Below are 22,100 nucleotides of genomic sequence, written 5' to 3'. Positions count from 1 at the left end.
AACAATAAAGTATCATTGAACTTATAAGAAGAATTTGGTATCATTGATTTTTATATCGTATATTTAACATACTTACTGTCGCATGTGCCTCACGTACTTATGATATATATTTTTTTTCCGAATTTGGTGTACTATCAAGTATCTCTACATATTTATCATTCACATGAACTACTAACAAAGAACATTTTTCGGTCTGATCATTTTTCCCAAGCACAAGCATTGGAACAAATATATGTCCAATAGGATGTTTAACCGTGATTAATCATCATATCTCCAAGCTGTCAATTCTGGATATTCAACATTTCAGAACACTACCTAAATCCATGATTGGTGCATACATGATCGATTTTTGTAGTAGTGGGAGTTCAAAATTCCTCAACTGGTTTGGTGTTAATGGTAGTTAATTCGGGTGACATACACGTTGTTAGGAGGGAAATTGATTAAGAGGTTAAAATAACAAGTAGCATGAAAAATATTAACAAGTTTGTCAAGTTTGTGTGGAACAAACGACCATAACTAGGTCAAGTCATTATTGTTTCTTCAAAATCATATTCCCCATTAGAAACAGAGTTCGAATTGTGTCCTATTTATACTGTTTGCATGCTTTATAATGGAGATTGAAGACATGTATGACATAGTTTTGTAGAAAATTTTGCTGCATTGCACTTGTGGGTATACTTGCATGCATGTTATATATAAGGAAAATGTTGTTAGAGTTATAGTGAACACAAATGTTCCAGGTATTGAAAATATACAATAAATGCGGTACATCGTTGCTACTTCCAATAAATGAGGGATACATCTACGCCTGACAGAATCTTGAAGGAAAATGATTTGTGGCCTCAATGAGGCCTAAGATTTGTGGTCTCAATCCTAGGTGTCATGTCATATCACCTACACACATCACCTATTTGTCAAATCATGCCATGTAATTCTTGAGTAAAAAGACAATCTTATCCTTCCAAAATCTAATGACTCTAAATTATTTTGGTTTTTTTATTATTATTTTATATATATATATAATTCGTCAAAAAAAATTATATACAAATATGTGTTTGTGTGTATAAATATATATAAATATATATATATATATATATAATTATATATGTATATATATAATTCGTACAGAAAAATTTATATATATATTCGATGTAGAATTTATATATATACATATATAATTATATATATATATATATATATATATATTAATGTCATAATTCTAACCCACAAAATTAAAAAAAATATTGATTAAAAAAAAGTCCAATTTAAATTGATTCCACAAAAATGAAAAAAAAAATATTAATATCTTAATTATAACCCATCAAATTTGGTAAATTGAAGTAATATTCAACTCTTTTAATAAATGAACTTAATAAAATTAATGGAAGATTAGTTTACCTTACACTAACAAGTTAATTAGACTATTAGTGCGTATTCTATGGTTTCATTAATGGTAAAGGCTTGAGGGCAGCTGTACTGGCCCTTATTTAAAAAAAAAAAACAAGTTAATTAGAAAAGTCAAAAATTAAATTGGATCCACAAAAATGGAAAGAAAATGTATTGAAATTGTAATTAAAACCTATGAAATCTGGTAATTGAAGAGGTAAGAAAATATCATTAATAAATTGAATTGATAAAATTCTAGATTCCATCATTTCAAAATTTCTCGATAATTTAATATTGTCTCATCCAAACGCAACATGAGGAAGTGTTCCTTAAAGGTCAAGTGAGACTTCAGTAATACAACTGTTCGTTTATTTTTACATGAAAAAACAATCATAATGTTATTAATACTATGTAGAAATTCAATGAACAATAGGTGTACAACACAGCAATAATCAAAGAAAAAGTGCAATTAAGGAAGGTGTAAAATAGAAGTCATCGTCCACATTAACATTAAAGTCAGCTAACATGTCTTACACGAACAAATAAGTAATAAGTAACTAATAATGAGCCAGTAAAGTTTACTGGGGACTTTTCCCTAATGGCATATTTACACTGAAATAGAAATCATCATCCACACTGAAATTTAAAGTCAGCTAACATGTCTTACAGTAACAAATAAGTATTGAGTAGCCAATGATGAGCTAGTAGAGTTCACTGGAGACCTTTACCTAATGGCATATTCACACTTAAATAGAAGTTATCATCTACTGAAACTGAAAGAACTAACATGTCTTGCACGAACAAGTAAGTATTAAGTAGCCAATGATGAGCTAGTAGAGTTCACTGGAGACATTTACCTAATGGCATATTCACACTTAAATAGAAGCCATCATCTACTGAAACTGAAAGAGCTAACATGTCTTGTACGAACAAGTAAGTATTAAGTAGCCAATGATGAGCTAGTAAAGTTTACTGAGGATCTTTTCCTAATGGCATAATTACACTAAAATAGAAGTCATTATCCACATTGTTTTACAGTAACAAATAAGTACTAAGTAGCCAATAATGAGCTAGTAAAGTTCACTGGGGACCTTTTCCTAATGACATAATTACACTAAAATAGAAGTCATCATCCACACTGAAATTTAAAGTTAGCTAGCATGTCTTACACAAACAATAAGTACTAAGTAGCTAATAATGAGCCAGTAAAGTTTACTAGAGACCTTTCCCGAATGACATATTCACACTAAAATAGAAGCCATCATCCATTGAAACTTAAAATAAGCTAGTGTGTCTTGCACGAACAAGTAAGTACTAAGTAGCCAATAGTAAAGTTCAACGGGGAATCTTTCCCTAATAACATATTCACACTAAAATTGAAGCCATATATCATTCACATTGAAATTGAAAGTCAGCTAAGTACTAACATGTCTTATACGAACAAAAAAGTACTAAGTAGCTAATAATGAACAAGTAGAGTTCACTGGGAACTTTTTCTAATGACATATTTACACTAAAATAGAAGCTATCTGTAATACCCCGGAAAATCCAAATTAAATTCCGTGGATTTTTAGAAATGATTTCACGATAGTAGGAGCGAGTACGAAGCTTGGAGAAGTGTGGAATTAGTTCGAACGATTTTATTTTCGAAAACGAACGTTTTTAGGGGGTCAACAAAGTTGACTTTTTATACGTTCAAAATTTGGGAAAACTTCCTTCATGAAAGTTGTAGAGCTCGTCGATACGAGTTCGTGGACATGTGGAACGCAATATTCGGAGTTCGTATGAATAAGTTATGAACTTTTGAAATTTGGGAATTTTCTATAAATATCGAAAAAAAATCAGAAATTTCATTTAAGGACGAAACAATTTCTTTTTGCGGAACAGTCCCCCATTTTCTCCGTTCTCTCTCCTCTCCCACGCGGCCGACCCGACTGACCCGACCCGGACCCATCTTCGTCCTCCGGCGTCTTCCGGCCACGACCCGGCCCTCCTTGTGATCGCCGCAAGCCGCCCAGTCGCCTGGTGCCGCTGCCTTGCACCGCCGTTGCCCCCAGAGCTGGATCGAAGCGACCCCAGGCGGAGTAACCGACCCGACCGGATCTCAGCCGTGCCGGCGTTGCACGGGCCGATCCTCCCCATTTTCGTGATCTCCTCCTCCCCCTGATCATCACCATATAGGCCTTGCTTGACGATTTGGAGTGTGGAGTGAAAGATCACGAGTTGAAGATTTCGACGTCCCTGATTCAATCTGGAATCTGATCAGACGCACGAGATTAATCCAACTTCAACGCTTGATCTAGGACGATCTAGGCCGAACCAGGCTTAGCTCCAGGTATGAAAGTCGACCACCCTTTCATTTTGAACCAGTTTGTAGTTGGTCACTTTGCCATCTGAGGTGGTTGACCGGCGTTGACCGCCGCGTTGACCGCCCACTGACCACCGCTTGTGGCGGCGCATCAGACCATATTTCGAGTTTTCATTATCTAGGCGATGATCTATGCATCCATACGAGCGTTTTGATATATAACATGGTCATGTTAGAAAAAGTTGATAAATAGTGGATTTACGTTTTGACGTTACTATTTAACGTTTTTACGTTTATCTTCGGTTTACGATCTGTGAAGATCTGACCATCGGTTTTGCTTCAATTTTGGATATGTTGATCGTATGACTGTCCCGGTGACCTTGTGAGGTCACGGGCGAAGATCCGACCGTTGGATCTTCGTATAATTGAGAAATAGTGATTCGGAAGGCGATTCGTGAGAATCTGACCGTCGGATTTTCATATAATTTTGTGGAGATGTTAGTAAAGGCGATTCAGGAAGATCTGACCGTTGGATCTTCGTGATAATTTTGGAGGATGATCCTAAAGGCGATCCGTGAGGATCCGACCGTTGGATCATCATTAAATTCAGATCCGACCGTTGGATCATCGTTTAATTTGAATCTGAGCGTTGGATCGTCGTTTAATTACATATTTGAGTTGTTGGCTAAGTCAAGATCATTATTGGACTAGGTGATTGACGGTTTGAGTTGGTGGACGATTGTGGATCGTATTTTGAGCTGAATTGAAGACGCAGCGGGATTATCGAGGTGAGTAAACCTCACGTGGTTCATATTACGAACCCAATATATTTAATTGCTTTATTTTGCAATCATATGAACTATTGTTGGTGTATTAGACATTCCTGTGTGAATGTCTGTATATATATTATTACGTGAAATAATATGTATTGTTGGAGTTGTGTTGAGTTTATTGTTGAGAAACAATATATTGTGAGAGGTATTGAGTTTATTGTTGAGAAACAATATATTGTGAGAGGTGTTGAGTTTTATTGTTGAGGAACAATAAATTGTTGTGATCTGTGGAGATCACTAGGTCACGAGGTGACCATGGCATCTATTAGTGAATCACGCTCTCGTACCGGGCTGGTGGTTATTAATAGTATTAAATCGTAATCACGTCTGTGGCCGGACGAGTGGTTACGTTCAGTTAGAGCTCTAGTCTGTCTGCCAAATGTGGAGTGACCTTATGAGTGAAATTGAGAGTAACTCATAAGTGTCAATATATATATGGTAACCTTATGAGGGAAATTGAGAGTAACTCATAAGGGTCTATATATATATATGAGTCTGTCTACCAAATGTTGGGAAATCTTATGAGCGAATTTGAGAGTAACTCATAAGTGTCTATATATATATATGAGAGTGAGGGATCTTATGAGCTAAATTGAGAGTAACTCATAAGTGTCTACATATATATGTGAGAGTGAGTGATCTTATGAGCTAAATTGAGAGTAACTCATAAGTGTCTATATATATATATGAGAGTGAGAAAGTAACGTGGGTTTGTGGTAGTCTTGAAATCTAATAAATCAACAGTTCTTTCTTGTTTACTCATACTGGCTGTAAAAAGCTTACCGGGTTTTGTGTTGTTGCAACTCCCGGTACACTATTCAAATTGTGTAGCGGGTAATCCTACAGGACAGGAGAACCAGGACGGTGATCGTGCGGTTAGAGCAATTGTTAGAGTTTTACAACAATTGTAAGTTGTGAGGTGTGTTATGCTCATTTGAGCTTTATAATATATTGTGAGAGTGAATTGTAATAATGAACTCGAAGTTTCGAGATTTGGTTTTTTTGTAATTGTAATTATTCAGGTTTCGGATTTGAATTTATCATTCAAAATCCGGGGCGTGACAGTTTGGTATCAGAGCGTAAGGTGCATATTTGGTGATGTGTCAATACCTTCCGAGTGATGGCCCGTCTGCAGCGGATCCCCATCGTGTGCTCTTTGGTATTGGCTAAGTCATTGGGTATGCGTGAGTGTTGGGAGTTGTTTAGGCCGCTAGGTCGTTTAGGGAACGTGAATACCTTCCCTATAGTATTGACTTGGTTAATATGAATTTGTATTTGACTTATACTGTGTTTTAAGTGTTATACATGTATTAGCCAAGCATACTATACTCCTTAGGTGATGGATATTCGAAGGGGTTGTACTTAGAACCTTACAGTTGTCTTGTAGGTTCGTATGGGAATAAGTTCAGTGGCCGCGAGTTACAATCCTTGAGGAATAGGAACCTCTTGATTCAACTCTGTTAAGTCAACGAGGATTGTTTTATGGAAATGAGGTTCTTTTGATTGTTGAAGTGTTTGGTTGAAGGCATGGTGTGGACCTATGCTCGTCTGTAATGTGGATACGAGTATTAATCGATGGTAATTTTGCCTTTTTAAGTTGAATATACTAATGTTCTTGAATAGATTCTTGACTCATGTGGAGTTGTGAGTAGTGTTGCGGTTAGGGAAGGAATTATTGCGGTTACTTCTTCCTTGTGCTTGTAAGTTGTTAAGCAGGGTTTAAGGTGCGAGACAAGAATTTTATTTTGTGCTCGATGGTTAGAGATGAGAGACCATTGTTTTGGGTTGTCGTTGAGTACTATAATTCCTTCAGAATCAAGATTGTTGGTAGAATTGGAATTAGTAGTAGTTTTGGTGATTCTGAATTTGAATTGAGTTCGCGAGATGTGTCTTATATACGTGGTTGATGTTGCTTGCATCATTTTGGAACGATACGTTACGATTCACAAGGAAAACTGGATTTGAAATTTATTCATTTGAACACCATGGGTTGATGACCTGACCGTGACTTGTGAATATAGTTTTGTTCAAGTGAATGAAATTGAATTTTGTGGCCTTTGTGTGGTGAACTAGTTTTCTTAAGTTTTGGATCGTAGTATGGAGATGGGCTGCAGTGAATTTGAAGTTGTTGTGTGTTTTAAGTTTAAGTAGGCGGGACACTTAAAGTTTTGCAATGGAGTTGATTTTGGTGTAATTAATTGGGAGAGTTAGAATCAGTTCTTGTGAATGATGTTGGATGAGAGTGTGTGCCTTTGGTGATTGATTTTAGGTGTTATAGTTAAACGCAATTTCGGATATTGATTTTAGTGATTTTGTTAGGTATCCATAGTGGTTCAAGTGAATTACTATGTGATATGGAGTTTGATTTGATTTCTGAATCGCTAAATGTTAGGGATTGAATTGTGGTGAGTTTTTGTTGAAGCAATTGATAGATAGAATTATCGAGATTCTATAAGAGTTGTAAGAGTAACTCTAAAGACGTGGGTTTTTCCTAGCTAACTCAGGATGTGTTTAGCTTTATAAATCCCTAATCCTATCGATGAAATTGTTGTGTTTGGTTTGACTCAGAGGATACTAGCTAGACCTCGATGCGACTTAATTGATTGTTGGATTCTTTTTGAGTGATTGTTTTTATTGCATCATTATGAAAGATGTGTGCAGTAGAGTTGTTTATGGTTTTGAAAACAGTATTGGGTGACCAAGGTTCGATCCTTGGTGTTGTTGTTGGTTAAACAAACAGGAAAGAAAACATGCACACCATCTTATTGAGTTTTTATTACAAAAAAAAAAAAGAAAAAAAAAGAAAAAGAAAAAAAAAGCGAGGACTATGCTATACTAAGCCTAGTCAGCAGCTCCGGATGGGTTGAGGCTGAGCTCAAGAGAAACGTTTGAGCCACTGTTGTAACCGCCTGAGCCACCGAAATAGTAATCATGTGCACTACCTTCCTCGGAAGTAGTCTTCAGGTTACCAAAGACGTCCTCGCCGTGCACGGGGAACAGAGGAAGAGTTTGAACCTCCTGGTGATCTCCTCCTCGTTGTTGCAGGGATGTTTGTCCTCCTGTTGTGCCAAAAGAGTTGTACTGGTATTAGTGTTGAAGTGTGAGGAAGAATACGAAACAAAATTTAAGTAAATAAATCCTTCATTACCAGTAGAATAGGTGGAACCAAAGTTGAGATCAATGGATCTACCATCATCAGTAGAACTAGTGGACCCAAAATTGATGTCAATGGATCCACCAGCTGGCCCAAAATTGATGTCGATGGATCCACCAGCACCAGTAGAACCAGTGGACCCAAAATTGAGATCAATGGATCTACCAGTACCAAGAGAACTAGTTCTCATGGGCACTGGAGCAGCCTGATTACACCTATTCATCTGCTTCTCTCGAGCCCTGACGTTCTGGAACCAAAAGTAAATGTTCTTACCCTCAACATACCCATACTGGTTCAGCTGGAGACAGATCTCGTGAATCTGCTCTGTAGTTGGGCACTTAAATCCCTTGACATAGTAAAGATCCTTGAGGATTCTTATTTGTTCTGGAGTAGGAATCCACCTGGTACGGCTTCGCCAGAAATCCATGTTGGCACTACTTCCAGCTGCTTGGGTGTTTCCTCCCTCCTCTGTTGGTTGCTGTTGTTGTGGTTCCATTTGTTGCGGGGTTTGGAGCTCCATTAGTTGCAGAGTTCGTGGCTCTTGGGTCATGGGGTGAGAGGATGTGGAAATCGAGGAATACATGGTTTAGTGTTTGAGGGAGATTTTGTTAGAAGGATTGGAGTTGTTGAACTGGTGATTGGAGATCTGAGATTCTCAGAGGAAAGATGAGATCGAATCTTCAAATGGAAGAAAAGATCTGAGAAAGAAGGATTGAAGATTTGGAGGAAAATATTGAAGATCTGAAAGTTCAGAGGAAAGATGGGATTGAATCAACTAGATGGGAGAGAAGATCAGAAGAGAAGGATTGAAATTGATGAAGAAAGGATTTGAGAAGAGAAAGGCTGAAGAGTTGAGAGAGAAAGACTTGAGCTCGGAAGAAAAATTTCTTTTCTTTTGGAGTGAACAGTTTTTCTCCAGAATGCACCTATTTATAGAACAAGGTGAGCAGATCTCCACCGTTGGATGAACGATCTCAGAATTTGAATCCACGCGTTGGATTAAAGTCGCCCCGAAACCCGGAAAAGCTGTTGGCGCGTGTTGAGCGTGTAAGGGGACAGGCCGAACCTCGAGACGCTGTGGCAGACAGCTTTAGCCGAAAGTGATTTGCTTTCCGTAAATCACGGAAGAGACGTGTCGTGGCACGTGGAGTGTACCGACAGTTTGTTGTTATTCTATCGCTTATGATAGAATAAATAAAAGAAGTTGCATGGATAGTAACGAGAGCAGCTGGTGCTCTAGTGGTTGAAGAGCAAGGCTCATGTACAAGAGGTCAGAGGTTCGAACCTTGCCTCTCGTTTATTTTTATTATGTTCGCTTATGACATAATAAGTAAAACATTTGTACACATTATATTAAGCACAGCTTGTGCTCCAGTGGTTGGTGGGCAAAGCCCTTGTGCAGCAGGTTAAGGTTTCGAACCTTGCCTCCCCCGTTATTTTATTTATGTCGCTTATGACATAATAAATATAACACGTGAGCATATATTAATGAAGGCAGCTCTTGCTTCAGTGGTTGGGAGCAAAACCTTCGTGTTTGAGGTCGGGAGTTCGAACCTTACCTCTTACAAATATTTTTGGATCTCGTATATGCTTGATATACGACGTATATACGGTATGTACGGTATACATACGTATATACGGTCTGTACGGTATGCATACGAATATACAGTTGTACGGTATGCATACGTATATACGATCTGTACGGTATGCATACGTATATACGGTATGTACAATTTCATACCGTAGCCGAGCTGGAAGTTGGTGGGCCGATTGGTAGGCCCAAATCGTAAGCCCAAATAGTAGGCCCAAATGTTAAACCCAAAGTGGTTTGGGCCGGTTCGAAATGTGGATGGTCCGATTTCTTCAGGCCCAAATGGCCAGCCCTAGTGCTTAGCCCAAGGATTGAACAAGCCCAAGTCATCGTCACTGGGTGACATATTTTATTGGCGTGCTTTTGGGGATGATTTGTTTTGAGTGATGCATCTCTATTGTTGTGAAGAATGGTGCATGCTTGAGTTTTACTATAGAGATTTACCGTGATGCTAATTGAGTAGCGAAACACTTTGTGGGAGTGTTTACTGTGCTTGTATGCCAGTACAGAGTGAAGATCTATGTAAGGATCTATGAGATGATCCATGTGATGATTTTGTGTAATTGATGTGGAGTGATGTTGAGCAGTTGTGTTGTGCGTTTACGTTTGTGATGAAAGGATTTAGTGGCCATAGGAATGTATTTTTATACAAAGGGCTGAGGCTTTGTAGATTACTACAGATTTGGAAAAGATGGAGATTCTATAGTTAGGTCAACCTTAATCGAGAGGAATTGACTTACGCTCAAATTTCGGGACGAAATTTCTTTAAGGAGGGTAGACTGTAATACCCCGGAAAATCCAAATTAAATTCCGTGGATTTTTAGAAATGATTTCACGATAGTAGGAGCGAGTACGAAGCTTGGAGAAGTGTGGAATTAGTTCGAACGATTTTATTTTCGAAAACGAACGTTTTTAGGGGGTCAACAAAGTTGACTTTTTATACGTTCAAAATTTGGGAAAACTTCCTTCATGAAAGTTGTAGAGCTCGTCGATACGAGTTCGTGGACATGTGGAACGCAATATTCGGAGTTCGTATGAATAAGTTATGAACTTTTGAAATTTGGGAATTTTCTATAAATATCGAAAAAAAATCAGAAATTTCATTTAAGGACGAAACAATTTCTTTTTGCGGAACAGTCCCCCATTTTCTCCGTTCTCTCTCCTCTCCCACGCGGCCGACCCGACTGACCCGACCCGGACCCATCTTCGTCCTCCGGCGTCTTCCGGCCACGACCCGGCCCTCCTTGTGATCGCCGCAAGCCGCCCAGTCGCCTGGTGCCGCTGCCTTGCACCGCCGTTGCCCCCAGAGCTGGATCGAAGCGACCCCAGGCGGAGTAACCGACCCGACCGGATCTCAGCCGTGCCGGCGTTGCACGGGCCGATCCTCCCCATTTTCGTGATCTCCTCCTCCCCCTGATCATCCCCATATAGGCCTTGCTTGACGATTTGGAGTGTGGAGTGAAAGATCACGAGTTGAAGATTTCGACGTCCCTGATTCAATCTGGAATCTGATCAGACGCACGAGATTAATCCAACTTCAACGCTTGATCTAGGACGATCTAGGCCGAACCAGGCTTAGCTCCAGGTATGAAAGTCGACCACCCTTTCATTTTGAACCAGTTTGTAGTTGGTCACTTTGCCATCTGAGGTGGTTGACCGGCGTTGACCGCCGCGTTGACCGCCCACTGACCACCGCTTGTGGCGGCGCATCAGACCATATTTCGAGTTTTCATTATCTAGGCGATGATCTATGCATCCATACGAGCGTTTTGATATATAACATGGTCATGTTAGAAAAAGTTGATAAATAGTGGATTTACGTTTTGACGTTACTATTTAACGTTTTTACGTTTATCTTCGGTTTACGATCTGTGAAGATCTGACCATCGGTTTTGCTTCAATTTTGGATATGTTGATCGTATGACTGTCCCGGTGACCTTGTGAGGTCACGGGCGAAGATCCGACCGTTGGATCTTCGTATAATTGAGAAATAGTGATTCGGAAGGCGATTCGTGAGAATCTGACCGTCGGATTTTCATATAATTTTGTGGAGATGTTAGTAAAGGCGATTCAGGAAGATCTGACCGTTGGATCTTCGTGATAATTTTGGAGGATGATCCTAAAGGCGATCCGTGAGGATCCGACCGTTGGATCATCATTAAATTCAGATCCGACCGTTGGATCATCGTTTAATTTGAATCTGAGCGTTGGATCGTCGTTTAATTACATATTTGAGTTGTTGGCTAAGTCAAGATCATTATTGGACTAGGTGATTGACGGTTTGAGTTGGTGGACGATTGTGGATCGTATTTTGAGCTGAATTGAAGACGCAGCGGGATTATCGAGGTGAGTAAACCTCACGTGGTTCATATTACGAACCCAATATATTTAATTGCTTTATTTTGCAATCATATGAACTATTGTTGGTGTATTAGACATTCCTGTGTGAATGTCTGTATATATATTATTACGTGAAATAATATGTATTGTTGGAGTTGTGTTGAGTTTATTGTTGAGAAACAATATATTGTGAGAGGTATTGAGTTTATTGTTGAGAAACAATATATTGTGAGAGGTGTTGAGTTTTATTGTTGAGGAACAATAAATTGTTGTGATCTGTGGAGATCACTAGGTCACGAGGTGACCATGGCATCTATTAGTGAATCACGCTCTCGTACCGGGCTGGTGGTTATTAATAGTATTAAATCGTAATCACGTCTGTGGCCGGACGAGCGGTTACGTTCAGTTAGAGCTCTAGTCTGTCTGCCAAATGTGGAGTGACCTTATGAGTGAAATTGAGAGTAACTCATAAGTGTCAATATATATATGGTAACCTTATGAGGGAAATTGAGAGTAACTCATAAGGGTCTATATATATATATGAGTCTGTCTACCAAATGTTGGGAAATCTTATGAGCGAATTTGAGAGTAACTCATAAGTGTCTATATATATATATGAGAGTGAGGGATCTTATGAGCTAAATTGAGAGTAACTCATAAGTGTCTACATATATATGTGAGAGTGAGTGATCTTATGAGCTAAATTGAGAGTAACTCATAAGTGTCTATATATATATATGAGAGTGAGAAAGTAACGTGGGTTTGTGGTAGTCTTGAAATCTAATAAATCAACAGTTCTTTCTTGTTTACTCATACTGGCTGTAAAAAGCTTACCGGGTTTTGTGTTGTTGCAACTCCCGGTACACTATTCAAATTGTGTAGCGGGTAATCCTACAGGACAGGAGAACCAGGACGGTGATCGTGCGGTTAGAGCAATTGTTAGAGTTTTACAACAATTGTAAGTTGTGAGGTGTGTTATGCTCATTTGAGCTTTATAATATATTGTGAGAGTGAATTGTAATAATGAACTCGAAGTTTCGAGATTTGGTTTTTTTGTAATTGTAATTATTCAGGTTTCGGATTTGAATTTATCATTCAAAATCCGGGGCGTGACACTATCATTCACATTTAAAAATCATTATTGTCCTATTGAAAAATTTGGGATCAACAAAACAAGTATACTTTCAAAAATTAATTTCCTCATGTGCAATATATTGTATTCCATATTAAGCAATTTCTTTTCAGATATCAACTTCCCAATCAATTTAGATATCTAGGTTTTCAATCACCAGATTTTATAAGTTAAAATTACGATTTAAATACATTTTCTTTTCATTTTTGTGAATCCAATTTAATTTTTGACTTTTCAAATTAACTTGTTAATGTAAGGTAACTAATCTTCCATTAATTTTATTAAATTTATTTATTAAAAGATTTAAATATTACTTCAATTTACCAGATTTCATGGATTATAATTACGATATTAATATATATATATATATACACACACACCACATTAATTCTCCATCGAAAATATATAAATTTTTTGGACGAATTATATATATATATATATATATATATATATATATATATATATATATATATACACCCATACTTTTTTTTGAATATGTATAATGAAAAAAAATCCAAAATAATGAAAAAGAAAGAAAGGAAAAAAAACCGAACAATATTTTTTTTAGAAGAAAGTCAAAATAATTTCGAGCCGTTATATATTCAACAACATATATATATATATATATATATATATTCATAAAAATATATAAATATAAATTTTTTTTAGACGAATTATATATATATAATAAAAAAAGAAAAATAAAAAAAGAAAAAAAAATATTTTTTCTAGAAGAAAACTAAAATAATTTAGAGTCATTAGATTTTGAAAGGATAAGATAGTCTTTTTATTCAAGAATGACATGACATGATTTGACAAATTAGTGAGGTGTATAGGTGACATGGCTTGACACTTAGGATTGATGCCACAAATCTTAGGCCTCATTGAGGCCCTATATCATTGCCCAATCTTGAAATCTAAATTGGTTGTTGAAGCAATTGAATGTTTTTTGGGCAATGAAACTAGTGTAAACTACGAAAACAGGTAAAAAAATGTAACTGGTAAATGTTGTCAAATAATAGAAGTAAAAGGGACCTTGTCTAATATATAAGATATATAGTTTGTTTTTCAGTAGTTAATAATCCCGCCGGTACTAGGGACCTTATCAAACTTTGGCCAATATAAGATATATAGTTTGTTTTTCAGAAGTAAAAGGGACCTTATCTTTTTACATGGATGGAATTTATTTATATATGCAAACAACCGTGTAATTCTATTGAACTATGTTACTAGAAAAGTAGGAAAGACTTGTTCCACAATACCAGATGGTGATTCGAGATCATGCCCGAGCACGGGTTTCGCAGTCTTGCTACCATGGAAGGCTAAAACAGTACTTTGGAAGAGGCACAAGTTCTTGTCTGTGGCAAAGCTCCGTTAGGGTCTTCCGGTAAGGCTCTGAAAAAAGGGATTTTTCTAGATGCCTTGAACACTTGCACTTGGATGACAATAACAGATCCAACCCTCAGTTGACTTTGGAGACCATGCCTGGACCTCGAGTCATGGGCGACATGACTTTACTTCCTAATGAAAATGTGATGATAATCAATGGGGCATCACAAGGGTCAGCAGGCTGAGAATTTGGCCAAGAGCCGGTTTTGAACCAAGTTGTTTTGCAAGCCAAACAATCCCGCCGGTACTAGGTTTGATATTCAGAACCTGACGACCACCCCACGCATGTAAAACTCCATCGCCGTTCTCTTGCATGACGGTCGGGTGCTCGTCGATGGCAGCAATCCATACTAGGGATATGTGTTTTCGTCGATCCAATACACAACGGAACTGAGCTTGGAAGTGTTTTATCCGCAGTATCTCGATTCTTAATTCTCCAACATTCATTCCACCCTTCATGCACCCAAATCTGAAGAAGTTGTCCGCTATCTTTTTCCGTCTCTTAAAAAGAACATGAACAAAACAATTTTACAATGATAACGACAAAAATAATATGACAATATAACAATAAAAACAAAAATAAATATGTCAAAACTGATTCTAATAATAATAATAAACTGAACTTAGGGCTTGTAGTGAATTGCTTTGCTTCTATTAAAAAAGCAAAACAAAAAAGCGTTGAAAAAACCACAAGTAGAGACCCAAAAATCTCCAACACAAGGTTTGGTGCGAATATGCCTAGATGAGCAAATCCAATCAACACCAAAAATCAAACCCTTGTCATTGGGCAACATCCAACAGCTGCCAATGGAATGCCAGTTATCATTGCCGACCAAAACACCAAATTCCAAATTTTACAACTTTCCCAAAATTGACCCCAATAGTTAAACCAATCATAAATCTTGTTGAAACCAACCACCACAACATGTTTGTCAGATGAAAACGGAGGAACCAAGAACAATAAGGGAGGTGTTGACTATATCTTTCACTAGCCAAACGCTTAACTCATAACCACAACGTTAAACCACAAATATTATAACTAATAGACAACAACATTAGTAGTATACGCCAACGCAGATGCTTAGGCTGTTTGAGGATAAGGAAAAACTGCATGACATAATGCACAGTAAACAGCCTATTTTTGGTATTTAGTTGTCTTTCATTTTTTAGAAATCTATTATTTTATACAAGAATTGTCGACTGACTTTCTTAAAGTGATTTTGGTACAATAATTTCTTTTAAATTTTTTTTGGCAAGTGAATTTTCAAAATGTTGACTAAATATCCAAAAATGAAAAGAAATCTTTTAAAACATTTTATTTCCTTTTTTTTTTTTGGTTCTGTGAGTTATTGCATGGGAAATAATATTTATAACCATTATTATGTGAATTTGGTAACGACAAAACGATTCCCAGCATCATTCATTCTCCTTGTTCAGGTTGCAATTTTGTTATGATTCAAAGAGAGAAAATTTCCTCTGTCTTTCTCTTCTCATATATATTCCATCCATCCTATATATATATGAATCCATCACTCTGTTTCTCTCATGGCGGGTCACCACTCTTCCTCCTCCTCCTCTGCATCATCTTCCTTTCAGACCTTTGCTTCCCGCCTTCTCTTGCTCCTCACCGTCCTCCCTCTCACTCTCGCCGTCTTTGCTTTCGTTCTCCAATGGCGTGGCGGTCTCAACGATCCCGTCACCCGCTGGTCACCTAACCACCACGAGTTCCCCGGCATGGGCAGCCTCCCCAGGCCCGTAGTCCACGCTTCTTCACGTTCTTCCGACTGCGTTGATCCTCTCGGCCAGAGCCGCTCACCGTCGTTCCCATACTATAGGGACTGGAAGTTTGATTACGCTTCCGATCTGAGGCCCCAGGTTGATTGCCTTTTTTTCTTTTAATGCTCAATTTGATTTAGGTTTTTGATGGAATTCTATTGATTCAATTGAGTTTTGATACGTCTTTGGTGTGGATTGTGATTGGATTTGGGATATGGGTTTATTTACTTGTCTTGTTCAACTTGAGCTTGATTAATGGTGGCCCTGATACGAACTGCCCATGATATAACCATTTCTGATTAATAATTTCGTGCATGCTAGAAACTACCAGATTCACACCGCGATAGGGGCCACTCTTATTGGCATCACACTACAGATACTTGGAGTCACTGTCAAATCATGAAGCAGAAACTGTTGAGAACTTTTTTACTATTTATTTATTTATAATGGCCTACTAAGTAGCCCTTCTTATATAGCCATTGATATATGATCATTCAAAGAACCCAAATTAATGCATAAGATAAACAATATAATATATTCCGCTTAATACATCAAACATTGTGGCATAAGACAATAACTTAAAACTGCATTTATGAGTCACATGTATTACATACTGATGAACATACTTAATTTTTTATTGCTCAGGAACTAGAGAACTTGTTTTTTTTTTTTTTTTTTTTGGGAAGCGATAGAGAACTTGTTTTATATAATCTTAATTTGGCACGCGCATCAAGTATATTCCAATAACATTCACAAGCTGTACATTAAAATCAATAATTGCTGACAATCAAAGTAATACATAGTATATAACAGGAAACTGTATCCAAAAGCAGTTCAACAAACCCATATCATTTTTTCTCACTATTGTTCCAAATACGTTTTTGCATTTTCTTATCTACATATTAGTATTTATCTTTAATACCAACATGTTCTTCAATGTTGAAAACAATTGGAAATAGAACTCTGCTATAACTTCTTTTCAGATAAGTAACCTAAGAAACCTAACTCTCCTAGGTTGTAGAATTGTATGTGACCTTGTTGTTCAGTTTTGACTCAGTTTAGAATGATCTTTGCTCTTCCTTTATATATGTTTAGCCTTATAGTATCTATGATATGTTCTTTCGTTGACAACAAAGAAGGCTTCCTATGTGATATATGTTGATATTTGTTAATAAATTAGTATCTTGCTATTACTTCAATATGGCAACTTTCCTCCTAATGGTGCGAATAGATCTTTTGAAATTCAAGTAGTGGATTGAGTTAGTTTTCTGTTGGTAGATCAATTTTGTTTATAGCCATTTCTTAGAGATATGCAAATGTCCTTTTTCCGCCATTCTATACATTATAATTCTTCTCATTTCAGTTTATGATCATTTCTTTTGTTATCTATGTATTTCATACTTGCCAGTTTGCTTTTGTGTATAACATTGTTTAGTCATTTTGTGATTGGTCTTCATGCGTTAGTTGTGCATATTTATACAACCAAGTTTGAAGAAGCATTTTATGATCCATCAGTAATATTTTGCTTGCCAGATATGTATTCAAACAAGCACTTCTGCTGGTTTAGAACAAACTTTGCCATGGATCTTCTATCATAAGGTTATTGGAGTTTCGAATTTTCTCCTTTTTGTGGAAGGGCAGGCTGCATCTCCGAATGTAACTAAAGTCTTAGAAACCATTCCAGTAAGTCTAGTTCAGATGCTTCACCTTACCAAGATTTTATTGGTGATTTAACTTGTCAAACTCAGTTGATATCTATTAAGTTAATTCGCTTTTAGTTTTTTTTTTTTCGATGGACAAAACAAACAACAGCTACAAGAACTAAATTTTCCTTTTAGTTCTTGTTATCCAAGTAATCATTATCATGGGATACTACACATGTATTACAGGGAGTGAAGCTTATACACAGGACAAGGGAATTAGAGGAGCAACAAGCTAAAAGGTTGGTACCCTTTAAATTTGGATACAGTATTTTATTTGTGCCACTTCTCGTTTTGAGTGGGTAAGTGTAAGATATAGAACTTTGCTTTTAATGTTGAAGGTCAACGTCCGGAATAGACTCGTTTCTCAATTTTCTGACAAAAGATTTAAAAAGTTATTATTGGAGAACCTATCAATGTTGTAGTTTTTAAGGGTTTAGGGTTTGCTTACTTAAAAAGTCAATATGCAAGGGTAGAGAAAATTATTTGGAGCACCTCTCTATACTTCATGTTGAATTTTTTTAACTTTGTCATTAGAGATTGAAGCTAAAGGGAGAGGAAAAAGAATATTATGTGGCTATCAAGTAAAATATAATGCTACACATGAGGTAGCTATATAGAGTGTTAAGGAGATGCATGCGCTTAATATTTAGAAATAAAAATAAAACCGAGTATGTAATATGTCCACCTGCAACAAGACAAAAGAAAAGGAAAACGCTGTCATATATTTTTGAATACTCTCAATTTCTCAATGAAATTCTAAAAAATAGCATACTGGAGCTCCTCAATCCCCATGAATGAGGAAGAGAAATTTGTCTAAAATCAATATAGACGAAGCCCACAATGAAGTAGTGACGCACTTTTCTCACGACGCATCCATCTTCCAATTAACCCTTAAAAATAGCGGCATTTCTTCTAACCAAGGCCTGCCATAATACATTTGCTTTTTCTACACTACCAAAAGCCTATATTAATAGATAAGGAAACACAAGAAGATGGATTCACCCAATTCAACCTCGCTATAACAAAGAAGTCACTATGAAACTGTTGCTAGGCGATGGAGAAATAGATGAATCAGTATCTGTTTGTTAAATGTCTTTTTAGTACCAGGTATAGACAGACCTTTATGATGTTCCTCATTAATAGTTGTAGATGGTGGTGACAACCCTTTTGTTCTTTCATGTTGCTTTCTACTATTAGCCGAAAGTTTTTTCACAACTTAATTTTTTATTTGAATTTGCATTTGTGGTGTTTAGCCGAATTTGGAACGAGACTTGGCTGTCAAGCTTCTTCTATAAACCATGTAATTATGAGTTGTTTGTAAAGCAATCCCTTAACATGGAGATGGCTATTGTCATGGCAAGGGTATGAATTTATCTTGCATTACGTGACACAATTTAAGTTGTTTTTCGTATTGATAAAGCTTTTACCATCTTCTTTATACTATTTTAGGAAGCTGGCATGGATTGGATTATCCATCTTGATACTGATGAGCTAATATATCCAGCTGGCACTCGAGAGTACTCTTTGAGACAGTTGTTATCCGATGTGCCTGGAGATGCTGATATGGTTATCTTTCCAAATTATGTAAGTAAAAAAATTTTAAATATAGATTTATATGTGTGTTTATATGTACTCTACAAAATATATAGTGAAAAGTAGTTGTATTCATTATGTTGGAGCCCAACCTTATGTGAAAGACATGATTTGATCTTAGCTGTATATCCTTTTATATGGATTTACTGGTGGTGATTTGATGCATTTGTTTGATGTTAAGAAATTATAGTTGATCAGTTTCTGTTCTGTTTACCTTTCAAATTTATAGTGATGGTAATCTGATAATGAGTTTATATATGGTGACATGTGCTTTCTTTCTTTTTAGGAAAGTAGTGTAGAGCGAGACGATATCAAGGAACCTTTTAGTGAGGTATAATTTCTTCCATTATTTTCCCATGTTTTTTTTTTTTTTTTTTTTTCATGTATTGTGCAGTTTTTTCTTTTGAAGAAAAACTTGATCTCTATTCAATGACTTTGTTTTTGGTGAGTGCAAAAGCATGATATGTAAAAAATAAAAAAATAATTGCATGGTACTTCTATTACTAGTTGAGGCAGGACCAGAACCTGGAGATTGTTGATAAGTTTATCTTTTTTGCTATTATTACTCCATAGATTGTTTGCTTTTAAGAACAACACAAGATATCATCTACCAGTATCATTTACATCTCATCTCGTTTTAGGTTTCAATGTTCAAGAAAAACTATGACCATCTTCCAAAAGATGTATATTTTGGCAATTATAGAGAAGCAACAAGGGGTAATCCAAACTATTATTTAACATATGGAAATGGAAAATCAGCTGCTCGAATTCAAGATCACCTCCGCCCTAATGGTGCACACAGATGGCACAATTATATGAAGACACCAAAGTACGGTTATTATGTAATATTTCATCAACTTCTAAATATGTATCTATACAAAATTTCTATCAAATTTTTATTAGCTGATCAGGTATTCCATTCTATTACAATTTAGCTCTCTTTGCATGTAGTTGATCACTTCCTTTTTATCTGCAGAATGTTAACATGTTTTTTAAGTTATGTTCAAATTCTATATGTATAAAAGTTTATTGCCATCCTTGTAATATTCTACAGTGAGATTAAATTGGAGGAGGCTGCTATTCTGCATTATACATATCCCAAATTTTCAGATTTGACCTCTAGACGTGATCGGTGTGGTTGCAAACCTACGAAGGAGGATGTTAAAAGATGCTTTATGTTGGAATTTGACAGAGTTGTGAGTTCTTATTTCTGGATTATTCCTTTGTTATGAAGGTACTCCAGTTCAGCTGGATATGCCAATTTATTTTATTTGGTCTCATATGTTATGCTCTAGTTATTCATCATGTCAACTTGACATGATAACTAGCTATTTTACTCTTGATATATGTTTGACATGTTTGTATACTTTTTGTGGACATAGTAGCGGGGTATGTTTTGAAGATCAGTTGGTGTCGACATTGTAGTAGCTTCGAATATTCCAGCAAGTCTTTGAGCTGAGACCATATATTTTATTTCAGTTTTCCTTGTGAATTAGGTTATTGTCCCCTAAGTATTTTTTTTTTTGACTTTGTCAAAGGGAACCCAAAGGCTTCCTAGGCCCAAGATAAACCCCTTCGGCGCATGTGAAATGTTCCAACTATGCATTGCAGCACAGTGCTTGTTGTCCCCTAAGTTGTTAGCTTTATTTATACTACTTACACCTCTCTTCCTTTTTCTGCTACAGGCATTCATAATTGCTTCAACGGCAACACAGGACGAAATGCTTAGCTGGTAATGATGATTATCAGAAGATTTCTTTAACATATTGTGGTATTACCTTTTTAGTGACTGTATTGGAACTTTAGGGTTTACATGACTGGAAAAAATCGTCATCTATTTTTTAGCTTTTGATTACCATTAATTGTCATTCCACTCATGGAATAGTATTTCTCTAAACAAAAAGTTGCAAGTAATCCTTAGTCAGGTCCTTATATAATAAATATATAAGCTTCCTCAACTAAAACTCAAATTTTGTTGGCTTAGGTACCGAGAACGCATTGTGTGGACTGACAAAGCACTAAACTTAAAACTATTGAGAAAGGGCATCTTGACTCGGATTTATGCACCAATGGTAGTGTTGTACAACTGTCTTGCCTTGTCTTTCTTGGTTTGATCAATATTTAGGTATGTATATATCATGTTTATAAGCTCACAGTCCTGAAATCTATTGAGTTCTTTCTATTGCAGATCATCATACAAGGTTTGAGGGAATCTGGTGTTTTCAGCTCCGTAATTGCATCAGCTGTAAAAGTAACTCTCTCAAAAGATCAATTCTTGTTGTCTGTTGAGAGTAGCAACTCCTCTAGGGAAACCACATATGGAGCAATTACTTCGAGGAAGATTGGTAAAACATTTGATTCCCAAGCAACTGCAAGAAAATTCCTGGAATTCAGAGCCAATACTTCGCACCCTTTGGCAGTTGCACCATTATCTCCGCCTGGCTTGGATGATTTTTCATTTGAAACACAAATGTTTTCTAAATCATAATGATGTAGCCTAGCCTTGTCAGAAGTCTATCTTCCTATGTGATCAAGCATTTCGAGAAATGAATTTTTATAGAAGAGAAAAATTGAGGGATTGAAAGTGTACTAACTTGGATTTTCGTGTTAATTTATGGTAAATTTCTTGAAATTAATAAAAGTCCCAATTGGTACAAATTATTGTTTTGGTGCCTTGTTCTTATGTTAATTGTGAAATAGAAATTATTTCGGACAATTATTTGCTCAGAATGCTTCAATTCAAGGGTCAACTTTTTATATATTATGATTTTGTGAAAACTTCCTTCATGGAAATCGTAGAGTACGTCGATACGAGTTCGTGAAAATATGGAACTCAAAAATCGGAGTTCGTATGAAGAAGTTATGGTCAGGGGAAGAAGTTTTCAATTTTAGAAA

The 22,100-nt window shown here is 36.5% G+C and overlaps 1 protein-coding gene across 1 annotated transcript; it reads left to right on the top strand.

Moving 5' to 3' along the window:
- The first annotated feature begins 15,240 nt into the window (after positions 1-15,240).
- LOC133719938 (glycosyltransferase-like At2g41451) lies at positions 15,241-21,845 on the top strand. The gene is made up of 11 exons (XM_062146127.1): positions 15,241-16,008; positions 17,443-17,592; positions 17,799-17,851; positions 18,866-18,974; positions 19,062-19,196; positions 19,492-19,536; positions 19,847-20,034; positions 20,260-20,401; positions 20,891-20,937; positions 21,190-21,277; positions 21,394-21,845. The coding sequence occupies exons 1-11, from the start codon at positions 15,679-15,681 to the stop codon at positions 21,691-21,693; spliced, it is 1,587 nt and encodes a 528-aa protein (XP_062002111.1). The 5' UTR covers positions 15,241-15,678; the 3' UTR covers positions 21,694-21,845.
- The last annotated feature ends 255 nt before the right edge of the window (positions 21,846-22,100 follow it).

Source organism: Rosa rugosa, chromosome 7 (genome assembly GCF_958449725.1).
Source record: "Rosa rugosa chromosome 7, drRosRugo1.1, whole genome shotgun sequence".
NCBI lineage: Eukaryota > Viridiplantae > Streptophyta > Magnoliopsida > Rosales > Rosaceae > Rosa > Rosa rugosa.
The sequence above is the reverse complement of the archived record's forward strand: the minus strand, read 5'-3'. Positions and strand labels throughout refer to the sequence as shown.